The sequence below is a fragment of the Sinohyriopsis cumingii genome, chromosome 15 (assembly GCF_028554795.1).
Source record: "Sinohyriopsis cumingii isolate HCF-2022 chromosome 15, ASM2855479v2, whole genome shotgun sequence".
Taxonomy (NCBI): Eukaryota; Metazoa; Mollusca; class Bivalvia; order Unionida; family Unionidae; genus Sinohyriopsis; species Sinohyriopsis cumingii.
In genome coordinates this window covers 105,855,469-105,869,086 of record NC_142975.1, presented here as the reverse complement: position 1 = coordinate 105,869,086, position 13,618 = coordinate 105,855,469, and the positions used below count along the sequence as shown (strand labels likewise).

The 13,618-nt window shown below is 36.3% G+C and overlaps 1 protein-coding gene across 2 annotated transcripts in view; it reads right to left on the bottom strand.

Annotated features, from left to right (window-relative positions):
* The window catches only part of LOC149782424 (uncharacterized), a 54,270-nt gene that overhangs the window by 15,364 nt on the left and 25,288 nt on the right, over positions 1-13,618 (bottom strand). For both annotated transcript variants that reach the window (XM_089933825.1, XM_089933824.1), the window contains exons 6-9: positions 10,462-10,564; positions 6,686-6,945; positions 4,784-5,060; positions 1,810-2,042 (exon numbers count right to left, since the gene is read on the bottom strand). In XM_089933825.1, coding sequence (XP_089789951.1) covers positions 1,810-2,042; positions 4,784-5,060; positions 6,686-6,945; positions 10,462-10,564 — 873 coding nt within the window. The remainder of the gene's footprint in view (positions 1-1,809; positions 2,043-4,783; positions 5,061-6,685; positions 6,946-10,461; positions 10,565-13,618) is intronic.

Sequence of the window (13,618 nt, the reverse complement as noted above, 5' to 3'; positions counted from 1 at the left end):
TTTCAAACAGATTTTATGAATAGTTTTGAAGGAACCCATGCCATTACTATAAATAACAACGTGAACACAATAACGAAATAAATAAGACACGACAAGAGAAATACTACATGAAGTTGGGCAAATATTAGCTCAGTAGTTCAGAAAATAAGTAGAAAATAAGTTTTTACCTACCTGGCATTATTGAGACAGCCACTCTCGACACAAGTTTTATAAAGCATCTAGTAAATTCGCGTCGGAAGAATGCAGGTTGGAATCATGCTATTAGATTAGACCTGGTAGGCTACGATGATATGTCCTAATGCAAGAGTCTTTACTCGTACGCTAAATTGACTAATTACTTTGATGTGGTGTAAACCACCAAGCCCAATCATCATATTATACATTTCTAAACAATTTCATCATCTGATGTGATATCAACCACCAAAAACCAAATCATCATATTATACATTTTTGACAATTTCATCAACTAAAAATAGCTGTTCTGGAAAAGTTGTGTTTGCCACAGAAACTATATCACTGCCAAGTGTGCACAGATTTAATTAAGACTGATCATCAACATGAGCATTACATTCTGAAGCCCAGCCTATATATGAAGAATGCACAAATCTTTGTGATCTGGACTGTCAGCAGTAATTGTCCCTCTTTTAAACAATATCCTTGTTAATGTTGTGCTGAATTTAAAACAGTGACCATGCTAATGCTATATATAATTTAATAACATGTAGTCAACATATAATTACATTTACTCAATATACTTAAAATGTACCCTTTGTCCCAGCTCAGCATAAAATTCCCGTGCAATCATCGCACCATTGGGCTTGAAGAAATTGTACAAACTGTTCAGAAACCCATTATTGATTCAAAACATTTTTGTATGACTGTGTTTACTGATTCCAGGCCATATTTATTTAAAGCTTTTTCTCTCAATTTTCAACAAAGTTCCAAAATATAGAGACACATAAAGTGAACATATACTTTTTGTTGATAGAAATGCTTTTTGTTTAGCTGGCCTTTGTATTTAGAAAACAGAAGAAACGGAATACCTTTGTACATATTTAATTTTCATTGAGAAAATAGCAACTGCAATGCTCTGATCTATTTAAATATCATGCTGGTGATATGGTATTCAAATATTTTACTCTTTTACCTTCACTTCATCTTTCAAATCTAATTTACTGACCAGGGCTGGATCAGTAATTGGTGTACCCATGAGTTTGCGTATACATGCCATCGTTACATAAACTTGATTTGGGTAATGTCATGTTTATTACTGGAAGGGCATTGCATCTCGCAGGACACAAAATACTGATTGATTTGGTTGGACAGTTTCCCCCAATAAAAGCAAGGTTCAATACACTCCTCATGTCAAGTTACTGCACACACACACACACACACACACACACACACACACACACACATATATATATATATATATATATATATATATATATATATATATATATATATATATGTATACCATATGTTCATTCGATAAGACAAAAATCAGTTTTAACACATACTGCATTTTGGATACGATGAATCATAAATCTGTATAAGAAGTACATTTGATGCAAGGTTTCAGATCATCCTCAGGAAACATAGCCCCTATCATGAGTTGTATAATGACGGGTACCGGTAGATAATAAATATATAAATTACACACGGATATGATAATTGATAATGATTCCGTTAATTCAACAATTCAATAGGATTGTTGTTTATTGTATAAATCACATGCAAAAAGATGTAAACACAACAGAGCTATATGTCTAAGCATTTGTTTGCATCCATTATAGAATGAATACTTACAACTCTCTGTTCTATTTTTGTATATTTGTCCTCGATAACATGTTGTTCTACCCGTGCATATGGGTCCTCACTATAAAGCTGGTCTATATGTAACCTTGGGTCCTCACTAACATGATGTTGTTTGTGTGTATGAGGATCCTCAATGACATGTTGTTCTGTCTTTGTTTTGGGGTCCTCGATACCATGCTGGCTTCTTTCATAAATCACTTCATCTTCTGGAGTTTTATTATCTCCTACACAAGAAACAAAATCATCCCAGCTTTATAAATACCACTACAACAATATATTTGAAATAAGGGATTAAAGACTTAAATAGCACATCTCTGTAGAAGACCGTCTGATAAGTCATCTGTAAAATATGTCTAATAAGAATATGTTAGTAAATTATATTTGTACAAAAACAGTCTGATAAGAATGTTAAGTAAAATATGTCTAATCTGACAAGACTTCTTCAGTAAAGTAGGTCTATGAAAGTCTAATAAGAGGACTTCAGGAATTAAGAACAAACCTTTTGTAATGGAGACACCAAAAAATCAATCCTACTTACAACATGCTATTGAACAATACGTTTAACATATGAGAACTGTAATCATTAATATATTGGAAATGTGACATGTTGCTATTGAACATTAAATTAGGTTTGTGAGAACTGCAAACAACAATTGATTGGAAAAATAACATTACACTATTAATGACTAACTTATTAATATCAGAACTGTAACCGTTAATTGATTGGAAACATGATGCTATTGAACATTAAGCTATGTACTTGATAGCTGTGATCATCAAATAATTGGAAAATGCTTTTGCTTTTATCCCTAGTGATTTCTTAATGAAATGCTATACAAGTTAAAATTGCTTTTTGTGAAATATAATCTGACACAAAAGTGATGTTTTACTTGGTGTTTCATATCAAATCCATTCCCTATCTCAATAAATAAGGTTAATGAATATTTCTCATTTCCAATACTAGATCTAAAATAACACCACGGTAGACATTATCATATACTACACCATGTATCCAATATATCTAAAAACAATGCAGTACAATGATCTTTTATCTTTTCCCATCGCTAGATGTAAAACACGACACTGCTGTGGAGTTTATGTCATTTTACAATTCTAATATGATGTACCACAAAACAATGCAATATAACGATCTTATATTATTTCCAGTCGCTAGATGTAAAAGAATACACTACTTTAGACTTCATTCCGTTTTTCATCCTGATTGTTGTATCACAAAAATACTTTGTACAGCACTGACCTTTTCTCATTTTGAATCACTAGATCTAATTATGTTGAGAAAGTTCTGTCAAGACTTCATGTATGCAATGGAGTATAATGATTATCTCATACTGGGAATAAAGTGTCATTGGGTCAATTCTTGGTGCATGCAATGGCCTATAATGACACTGTCACCCTAGGAATAATAATGTTATTGGGTCAAGTCTTAGTGTATGCAATGGTCTATAATGACACTGTCACCCTTGGGAAACTAGTGTGATTGGGCAAAGTCTTAGTGTATGCAATGGTCTAAAATGACACTGTTACCCTAGGAATAATAGTGTTATTGGGTCAAGTCTGTCTTAGTGCATGCAATGGTCTATAATGACACTGTCACCCTAGGAATAATAGTGTTATTGGGTCAAGTCTGTCTTAGTGCATGCAATGGTCTATAATGACACTGTCACCCTAGGAATAATAGTGTTATTGGGTCAAGTATGTCTTAGTGCATGCAATGGTCTATAATGACACTGTCACCCTAGGAATAATAGTGTCATTGGGTCAAGTCTTAGTGTATGCAATGGTCTATAATGACACTGTCACCCTAGGAATAATAGTGTTATTGGGTCAAGTCTTAGTGTATGCAATGGTCTATAATGACACTGTCACCCTAGGAATAATAGTGTTATTGGGTCAAGTCTTAGTGTATGCAATGGTCTATAATGACACTGTCATCCTTGGGACACTAGTGTTATTGGGTCAAGTCTTAGTGTATGCAATGGTCTATAATGACACTGTCATCCTTGGGACACTAGTGTTATTGGGTCAAGTCTGTCTTAGTGTATGCAATTGTCTATAATGACACTGTCACCCTTGGGATACTAGTGTTATTAGGTCAAGTCTGTCTTAGTGTATGCAATGGTCTATAATGACACTGTCATCCTTGGGATGCTAGTGTGATTGGGCAAGGTCTTGATGTATGCAACGGTCCATAATGACACTGTCACCCTTGGGATACTAGTGTGATTGGGCAAAGTCTTGCTGTATGCATTGGTCTATACTGTCAATACTAGTGTGATTAGAAAAGATCTTGGTTTAAGCCATGACGGTCTATAATGACACTGTCACCCTCGGAATAATATTGTGACGGAAACACTGCTCTGAGTTCAGCCTTTAGTAATATATGAGTGTAACATACAGCATAATTAATGGCAGACTGACCCAAATGGCGTCCGTGGATACCATATTAAGCTCTTCAGAGGTGATAAGAGGATTATGGTTAGATTATCCTAGAAAACCTATTTAATAGGCAAAATTACCCTACTCTATAACACAGAGGCTCTATTTAGCGACATCGGAGTAACATAGATAATGGCTGTTATCAGGTTGGTCAACCATGCTGAAGCATAACCAGACTTGAATGAATATTGTTCTGGGATTGCACCAGTCATAAAAGATGACATTTGTCATGCATGGATCGATTGTGTTGATAATTTGCTGGCTCTGATGTGAGACTACCAGCCTTGATAAACTGCTACCTGTCGACATATTTGAGTGGTCTCCCAAGAAGATGCCCTAACTGTGTTACAAAGGAGTGCGACTCTAATATCATTTTATTATCCTGATCAAAGAATACATAATTTAAATGCAATTGCCAAAATTATCACCTTATAAATCGCTCAAAGTTTTGATGATAATTACTTAGCCATAGATAGGACAAAGAATATTCAACTTGTTAGAATCTTACCTATGGGCTGTAATGATTCATAGTGGTGCTCCCATATGTGCCCCAGAAGAATTGGCTTCCCTTGAAAATTTTGTTCACCAACAACCCACACGATGCTGTCATTGGGACCAGCGGAAGGTGAGCTAGTGACAATGAAGATATCATTTCGTAAGATCCTAGCCATCCCAACAACTGCCACATGGTCGGCCCATTCACCATCTTTGGCCATTCGTATACAATAATGTTCAAAGGTCTCGCTGTCTAGGTACTCAGCTAAGTCTATGGTGCCTTCACAGACCTGAGTAGAAGAGATACATTGTTTACACTACTAATATCGTTTGCAGAAACCAATATTGACATTTATTATATTATATTGAGGATGCTAATATTATGTCGATGTTATTTTGCCAAACTTAGATTATATTCGTTTGCTTACACTGGCCAGTGTGATATATTGCTTCTCATATTAATGACTCCGCATGATAGTTCTATGCAAATAAAGCATATATATTTTCTGAGCTGATCTCAGTACAAATACATGGCTCAGCAAGTTTACGAATGACACAGTGCAAATCCAATAATTCAAGAGAAGACCTGGTATGAAAATATGACACCAAGACAGTGAGGAGCCTTACCAGGGCAGTATGGTGTGATGTAAATAATTCAAAAGACGAATGGTAAGAAATATGCATAGACATTGACAAGATATAACTGGACTACTTGATGTGATGTCACGAATTCCTGAATGTTAGTCAACCATGGTTTCAAAAGAATATTAGAAAATAATGTGAAATGAGATAATGGCAGATGGGGAAATTTGTTGGTTTGCTGTTTATGGAGACAAACAAAAACACTTAACTAGGCTGCTAGGCACAGTAACATTTTGTCCTGATGCAGTATATCATTCTATACCCAAACACGAACAACCACGATCCTTTCTCTTATATTTTATGTAATCACGGATGTATATATATATATATATATATGTATGTATATGTGTATGTATGTATGTATGTATGTATGTATGTATGTTTGTACGTACGTACGTGTGTGTGTGTATGTATGTATGTATGTGTGTGCGTGCATGCGTGCGTGCATTCAATGCACACATGAGTACATGCATGCGTGCGTGTGTGTATGTGTATGTATGTATGTATGTATGTATGTACGAAGTATCGATAAAGTCAGCATGGAATTTAATTGTCCGCATCTGTTCATGATTGACCTGATCTCACCCCATACATTTCATCTAGTTAAAAGAAGTCCTTCATATTCCATGCGCTGTGCTACAAACATACGATTTGTAAGAAGCGCTTCGTGTTATATTCATTGTGGTACAGATAACATAATACTTTACCTACCTTTATATTCATTATGGTACAGACAACATAACATTATATATACCTTTATATTCATTGTGGTACAGACAACATAATACTTTACCTACCTTTATATCCATTGTGGTACAGACAACATAACATTATATATACCTTTATATTCATTGTGGTACAGACAACATAATACTTTACCTACCTTTATATCTATTGTGGTACAGACAACATAACATTATATATACCTTTATATTCATTGTGGTACAGACAACATACTAGTATATCTATCTTTATATCCATTGTGGTACAGACAACATAATACTACATCTACCTTTGTGTTCATTGTGGTACAGAAAACATAATACTATACTTACGTTTGTTATATCCATTGTCGTACAGACAACATAATACTATACCTACCTTTATATTTCTGGTGGTACAGAAAACATAACATTATATCTACATTTATATTCATTGTGGCAGAGACAACATAATAGTGTATATAACTTTATATTCATTATGGCACAGACAACATGCTAGTGTATATACCTTTATTTTCCTTGCGGTACAGACAGCATAATACTGTACCTACCTTCAGTACCCTGTTAGTCTTAATGAAAATGACTAAATCACGACGGAGTTGTTGTGGAGATTTCTGTACTGAGCATGGCAGTCGTTGAAGTTGACTGGACACAGCCTCAAAGAAGCAGTTACCATTGACAGGAGTTTCACCCTGAAATGTCAACCCCACTGTTAGACAGTTTCCTTCCAGAGTAGATCGGCTAGAAGAAGCATCTTGTGTTGCCTTCTTTAGAACATGACAAAGAGTTTTCGGATCAAAACAAGACACTCCTGGAAATAAAAGGTTATGTTTGCTTTTTAACAGTATCTTATGGTATTAACACTTTAGCACATATTTCCATAGTGTTTAAAATGTAAACATCAATTTTGCTATGTATGTAGTTACTGCTAGTTACTCAATACTAGTCTTAGACTGAGCAAATGTATTTATGTCATCAGTTAGCAGTTCTGCAGATGTAATGAAGTAGCCAATAAATCTCAAACTTTCCTTGATGGAATATATATCTAAACGGCAACCAGTCACCTTGCCTGCACACACCAGTCCATATTCCACCACGACTAAGGACACATCACTAAAAAGTGAGGCAACTGAATCGGTGTTATATGCACTCGTGCGTAGCAGACACACTCGCATGATGACAATTATTAATTCTCATCTATCTACATAGTCATACCGGATTCCAATAAATGCATGCATACAAGCCATCATATTTGAGAACTATCGGTAAGAAATCCTAATATGGGATATTGAGGGCTTTCAGTTTACTAAATATTTCAAAGATCTGAAAAAGTATGTCATCTATTCAGAATCATGTAAATGCTACATGCCATATCTTGTTGACCAACGCCTTGTAATTCATACAGTGACAATAACAGTTTTCAAAATTTAATTTCTGATGTCATATAAGCTGCGTATTCATTCAGATCTGCTACATATAGATATAATCATGTTTTGGTGAATAAACCATGCTAATAAAACCTCCTAAATAATGGTATAATGGTGCAAAAGTCAATACCAAATGCCAATAAGACCTCCTACATACTGGTATAACAGTGTTGTTATGGACGCACGTTATCAATAAAGCATGATTTACGTTAGTATAGAAGTATTTTAGTGAATACAAAATAACTATTAAACCTGTTACATATTGCTGTAAAAGTGTTTTAGTTAATACGACCCGTTGTCCAGAATGAATACGCATTCTTGAAGTTAAATCATCATCATTCCAGTATAAGAGCAAATGTACTCTTGACAGCGCTGTACACGCCTGTTCAGTGTTTATAGCTGTTAGTGTAGGCACCAGTACTATATTGTTCATGGTGTGACGCAATGTGTCTATGCATCATCAGTATTATGATCAGCTGACGTCTCATAACATAATTAGAGTTTCCTTAATTACTAACAGTGAACGACTAACACAAATGAAGTCAATGTATGTTGTCAGAAACACAATTTAATATGCGAAATCCCATTTTCTTATTTCATTCACATTGACTTTGGCTTTGCCTATGTGACCCCAATAATAATAATCTTTTAAACCCAACGTGAAGAACGGCATCCAACATCCAAACACATATTCAGTTACAAAGTTTGGTAATTGCATATGGAGGGCAGTTCTAGTTGTACCTATATATATATATATATATATATATATATATATATATATATATATATATATACAGACAGAGAGAGAGAGATAGAAAGTTGTTACCGAGTGTTCATAGATACCACAATTAAACAAATCATGGTTAGTTTGGCCTCAATGAAAATATATATTCTTCCTGTGGCAGCCTTTTCCAAAATCACTGCTAATCATCAGTTTTTCCACTTACGCAAATTGTATGTTATTATTATTATTATTATTAGTAGTAGTAGTAGTAGCAATTATTATTATTATTATTAGTAGTAGTAGTAATAGTAGGTAGTAGTAGTTATTATTAGTAGTAGTAGTTATTAGTAGTATTAATAGTAGTATAGTTCTTGTCCTTTATCCCTGTACATACCTATCCTAACATCTTTCCTTCAGGACCTTCGGTGTATAATTTCTTTACCAAAACCTGTATTTTGCGTTATGTCTTGCCAAGACGTGTCTGCGTCATTTGTCTACAACCTAGAATTAGGTCAAACCGAAACTGGTTCGCTATGCTATACAAACACTAACCCGCTCGAACAGCATATATGCAAAATTGGGATTGTTAAATATACCGTGTTGTAAATGACCCAAGTGATTCAACGCTTTAGATGATTTCGTAGATTTTGTGTTAAATGTTTGCTTGGAATATTAAGTTGTTTTTTTTTTTTAAACACGAATAGCCTGTTAAGTCAGGAACGCCCTTGAAATTGCAAGTTCTTCTCAAAAAGGCGCATTTAGAAATAACCCAGTGGGATAAAATCCCTTTTACATTTAACAATCCGAAAAGTTGCGAAACTCCCTGGTTGTGATCCATTTTATGTTGGAAATGGATTCTACGCGAGGCGGACTTTTCGGACCACCGGTCTTTACAATTGATCAGAAAACGTAGACGATGCAAAAGGTCAATGATATTTTTCTTTCCTCTTATTAGAATGGTATTGATCATACGTTTCTGTGAGATATCATCGAAATACTACGCATGGATGTAGATGACATTGTACGAAATATGAATTAATATACATTAGATTGGTTTAATGAAACCCCAAACCGAGCAGGAGCATGAAACCGGCAACAATTTCCGGATATTTACACCGTATGAATCTCTGTAAGGTCAGATAGATTGGAGTCTGAAACTTTCCGTCAGTCAGATCGAGCAAAATGGTAAATGATTTCGGATAGATAGCGAGGTAGAAGGATCTTGGCTGTTGTGGTGGTCATGATATATGTAATTATTCTTAAAGTATAAAATTAGTCAGCTTAATGAGTACGAATATGTATATTAACTCAGCAAAAAATTTATTCGACATAGGAACATGATAAATTATACACAATGCTTAAATGTTATGGATTAGCATTCTAAATTTTATTGGACTGCAGCAAGCTTATATAAAAAAAAGTAGCTCGTTGATTTAATGTTTCTTGAGACACTGTACTTCTCTTGCATGGAAAATACCTAAAACCAAAAGTTACGTTTTGTCCCAAGGATATCTAGTTTTTAAAGGATTCCATTCTACATGTACCTGTGTGTCGTTGCTTTTCTAGCTCTATATGCACTCAAACCCTTCCTTTTCATTTCATAAACATATCAATTTACGTGTACGATGTAAATATGTATTTCGTGACAATGTTCATTATCAAAGGTGGTTGTACAGTGCAAAGATGAAATGAAATAAAAGGTCGTTATTTATAAATGCAGTGTAACACCATTTCCTTAAAACGTTTTAATATGTCAATTTACATTATTTCAACATTTGTAATATTATATCGTCATCATTTTGGACAAGTTCAAATGGTCCAGTTTAGTTGTTAAGCCAGGTTTGTCCTGTTCTAGAGTGCTGACTTTTATAAAAACTGTATTGCTCTGCAGACAGTCCTGTATAATTAGACGTTTTCACCAATTGAAGAACATAGGGCTATCGACAACTCACTTTTCTTAGGTCAGCTAGAGCACACGTGGAACATAAGACAATTGTGCTATCAATAGTACAACTGTCTTATGCCAGTTAGTTTATATCTTCGAACATACATACAGCATTACCAAACAGTGTAACTGTCTTGTGCCAATTAATCTGCGCATGGAACACCCATTTGTGCTATCAACATTGTAACCGTCTTACATCAGATTTGTAGAAGATGCAAATTCGTGACATACCTTTCCTACTGGTAATATATTCCTCCTGTTGAGTTGAGGTAAACGTTCCTGTCTGGAGCAGTGATGGTTCCCGGATCTCTCTGCATTTAACAATCGAAGGGAACTAACAAAAGAATATATATATATATATATATATATATATATATATATATATATATATATATATATATATATATATATACATACATATATATATATATATATATATATATATATATATATATATATATATATACCAATTCAACTTAATTTCAAACCGAATGTCAAACTCTGATCAAAATGAAACAATCACTGAAAGAATCTCATGAAAACCTTAACATGACGTCATTTCACAAATTCAGTTAGATACTATAATCTGTATCTTATGTATAGAAACAATACTATTGTTGTACTTATTCACGCCATGAGTATGGGCATGTACACACACAAACAAAAGTAATATGCTACTGTTGTACATATTCACGCCTTGAGTATGGGCATGTACACACACAAACAAAAGTAATATGCTACTGTTGTACATATTCACGCCTTGAGTATGGGCATGTACACACACAAACAAAAGTAATATGCTATTGTTGTACATATTCACGCCACGAATGTGGTCATGTACGCACAAACATAAAAGTACCATGATATCGTCGTTTATATATATTCACGCCATGAATATGGGCATGTATGCACACAAATAAAAGTACCAAGCTATGGTTGTTTGTACATATTCACGCCATGAATATGGGCATGTTCGCACACAAATAAAGGTACTAGGCTGTTGTTGTTTGTACATATTGACGCCATGAGTATTGGCATGCACGCACAACAAATACAAGTACTAGGCAATTGTTGTTTGTAGATATTCACTTCATGAGTATGGGCATGTACGCCACCATAGCGGTGTTACGTTCAGCAAATGAGAATCGACATCATCTAATTATTCTGCACAGTTATCCCTGAGTATCTTACAACTCCAAGAGATTGGAATTATTTCAAATTTGGTCAAAAATCTACATAATGTAATACTTAAATAACCAGATGGTAGATAACAAAATTGATATCCATACTTCTCTGTCAGTAATTAAAATTTAACTCAGACTGGAAATGTGGCTTCGACAGCACAATTACCTGATTCTCTTGGAAAATTATGATAACACTGAAACCACGTAGCACAAGGTAACTAACTCTAGCAGGTCACAATCTGACCCACTATAGATAGTTCGAATCGTACAAAACGAAAAGTCAAGGAAAAACTTGGCGTAAACATCACCATTCAGACTCAGTATGGTACTAAGTGGTGTACGTAATGAGTGATCAAAGATGCATATAGTATCAAACAAATTAGAACTGATTTATAGAGGGTCAGATTTCGATCCGTGAGAGTTAGTTAACACGTTGTTGTTGGCGTCAGTTAATCTCGAGAGACGATGAAAGTGCGCCCATGAGAGATGTCCCGGTTGGTGGTTGTGCAGCGTCTGCTGTGGCTATGTACCACAATACGGGAGTGGCAGTCGTTGCTGCACTTGAAGGTTGCATCTGGTGTGGGTTGGAGCTGCTTCTTCTCCCAGAGATCGTTTTTCATCAGCTAGCAAGTATAGTTTGTCCTTGCCGGCTTTCAGACCAGTGATCAGAGCATGTTGCCAGCTGGAGCTGTCTAAAGCGAGCTCTTCCCAGGTATTCACATCGATGTCAAGGACTTTCATGTCGGGATTGCTGACATCCTTGAAGAGGATATGTGGCCGTCCGATCGACCTTTCGCCAGAGGCACGAATCGAAAGAAGAATGTCTTTGGGGATCCGTCCGTCATCCATCCGACGTACATGACCCAGTCATCTGATGCGACGTTGGCGGAGGAGTGTGACCATGATGGAAATCTTGGCACGTTCAAGCACCTCGTTGTTTGTTACTCGATCGCTCCCGATGATTCCGAGTACGCGTCGGAGGTATCGCATGTGAAATGCGCTCAGTCTTTTCTCTTGTGAGGCGTAGATAGTCCAGGTTTCACTGGCATACATGAGGGTGCTTAGCACGCAGGTACGGTACAAGGAGATCGTAGTGTTATAGGTCAGCATGCTGTTGTTCCATACTCTCTGCGGAAACCTGGGGAAAGTTTGGTATGCCTTTCCGAACCGCGTGTTGAGCTCTGCATCGAGCGAGAGGTTTTTGGTGATGGTAGAGCCGAGGTACGTGAACTGACTGACCACCTCAAGTTCTAAGCTGTTGATGATGATATTTGGGGGGTCCGCGTCATGAACTATCACGTTTGTTTTCTTTAGGCTGGTTGTCAACCCAGCCTCATCGCATGCTTTAGCAAAGCGGTCCATCAGGCGCTGTAGCTCAGCTTCTGTGTGAGTGACTAGAGCATGTCCCTGATGGTTGTTTCACGCACTTTGCTTTTTGCCTTCAGTCGTGCCAGGTTGAACAGTCTGCCATCTGATTACGTGTTCTGGTTTATCCCTTTTTGAACGTCCCAAAGCCGCACTTGAGCAGGACTGCGAAGAAGATGCCGAAGATCGTGATGGCAAGGACGCAGCCCTGCTTCACTCCACTGCGGATGTCAAAGGGGTGTGATGTTGAGCCATCGTACTGCACTGTGCCTTTCATGTCATCGTGGAAGAACTGGATCATGCTTAGCAGCTTTGGAGGGCATCCAATTTTCGCCAGGATTGTGAAGAGTCCTTCTCTGCTGACCGGATCGAACGTTTTGGTGAGGTCTATAAAGACCGAAGAGGGGTCTGTGTTGTTCTCTTCATTTCTCATGCAGTTGCCTGACGGAGACGATCATGTCGATTGTGGACCTCTCTGCGCCGAACCCGCACTGTAATTCTGGGTGCAAACGCTGTAGTAACCGATCAATATGCACCCCAGGGTTCCAGGTATAACATGATGTGAATTGTGAACAAAATATTGCACTGAATACACAATAAATGTTGGTAAGTGCATGAAACTCCAAAGTGATGCTTATTACGTAGGAAGAAAGATGAATATGTTGGATGGTTGTATAGAGATAAATGGTTTGATCTATGCAGATGCGGACAATGTATGTAGTATAACAGGACTCAATTACATTGTATGGGTGAGATATAAGTCAAGTAAAGCAAAAATACAGAAGAAAGGAAAAGACGGGCTCTAATATAAATTCAAATTAATTATCTAAACCATACGT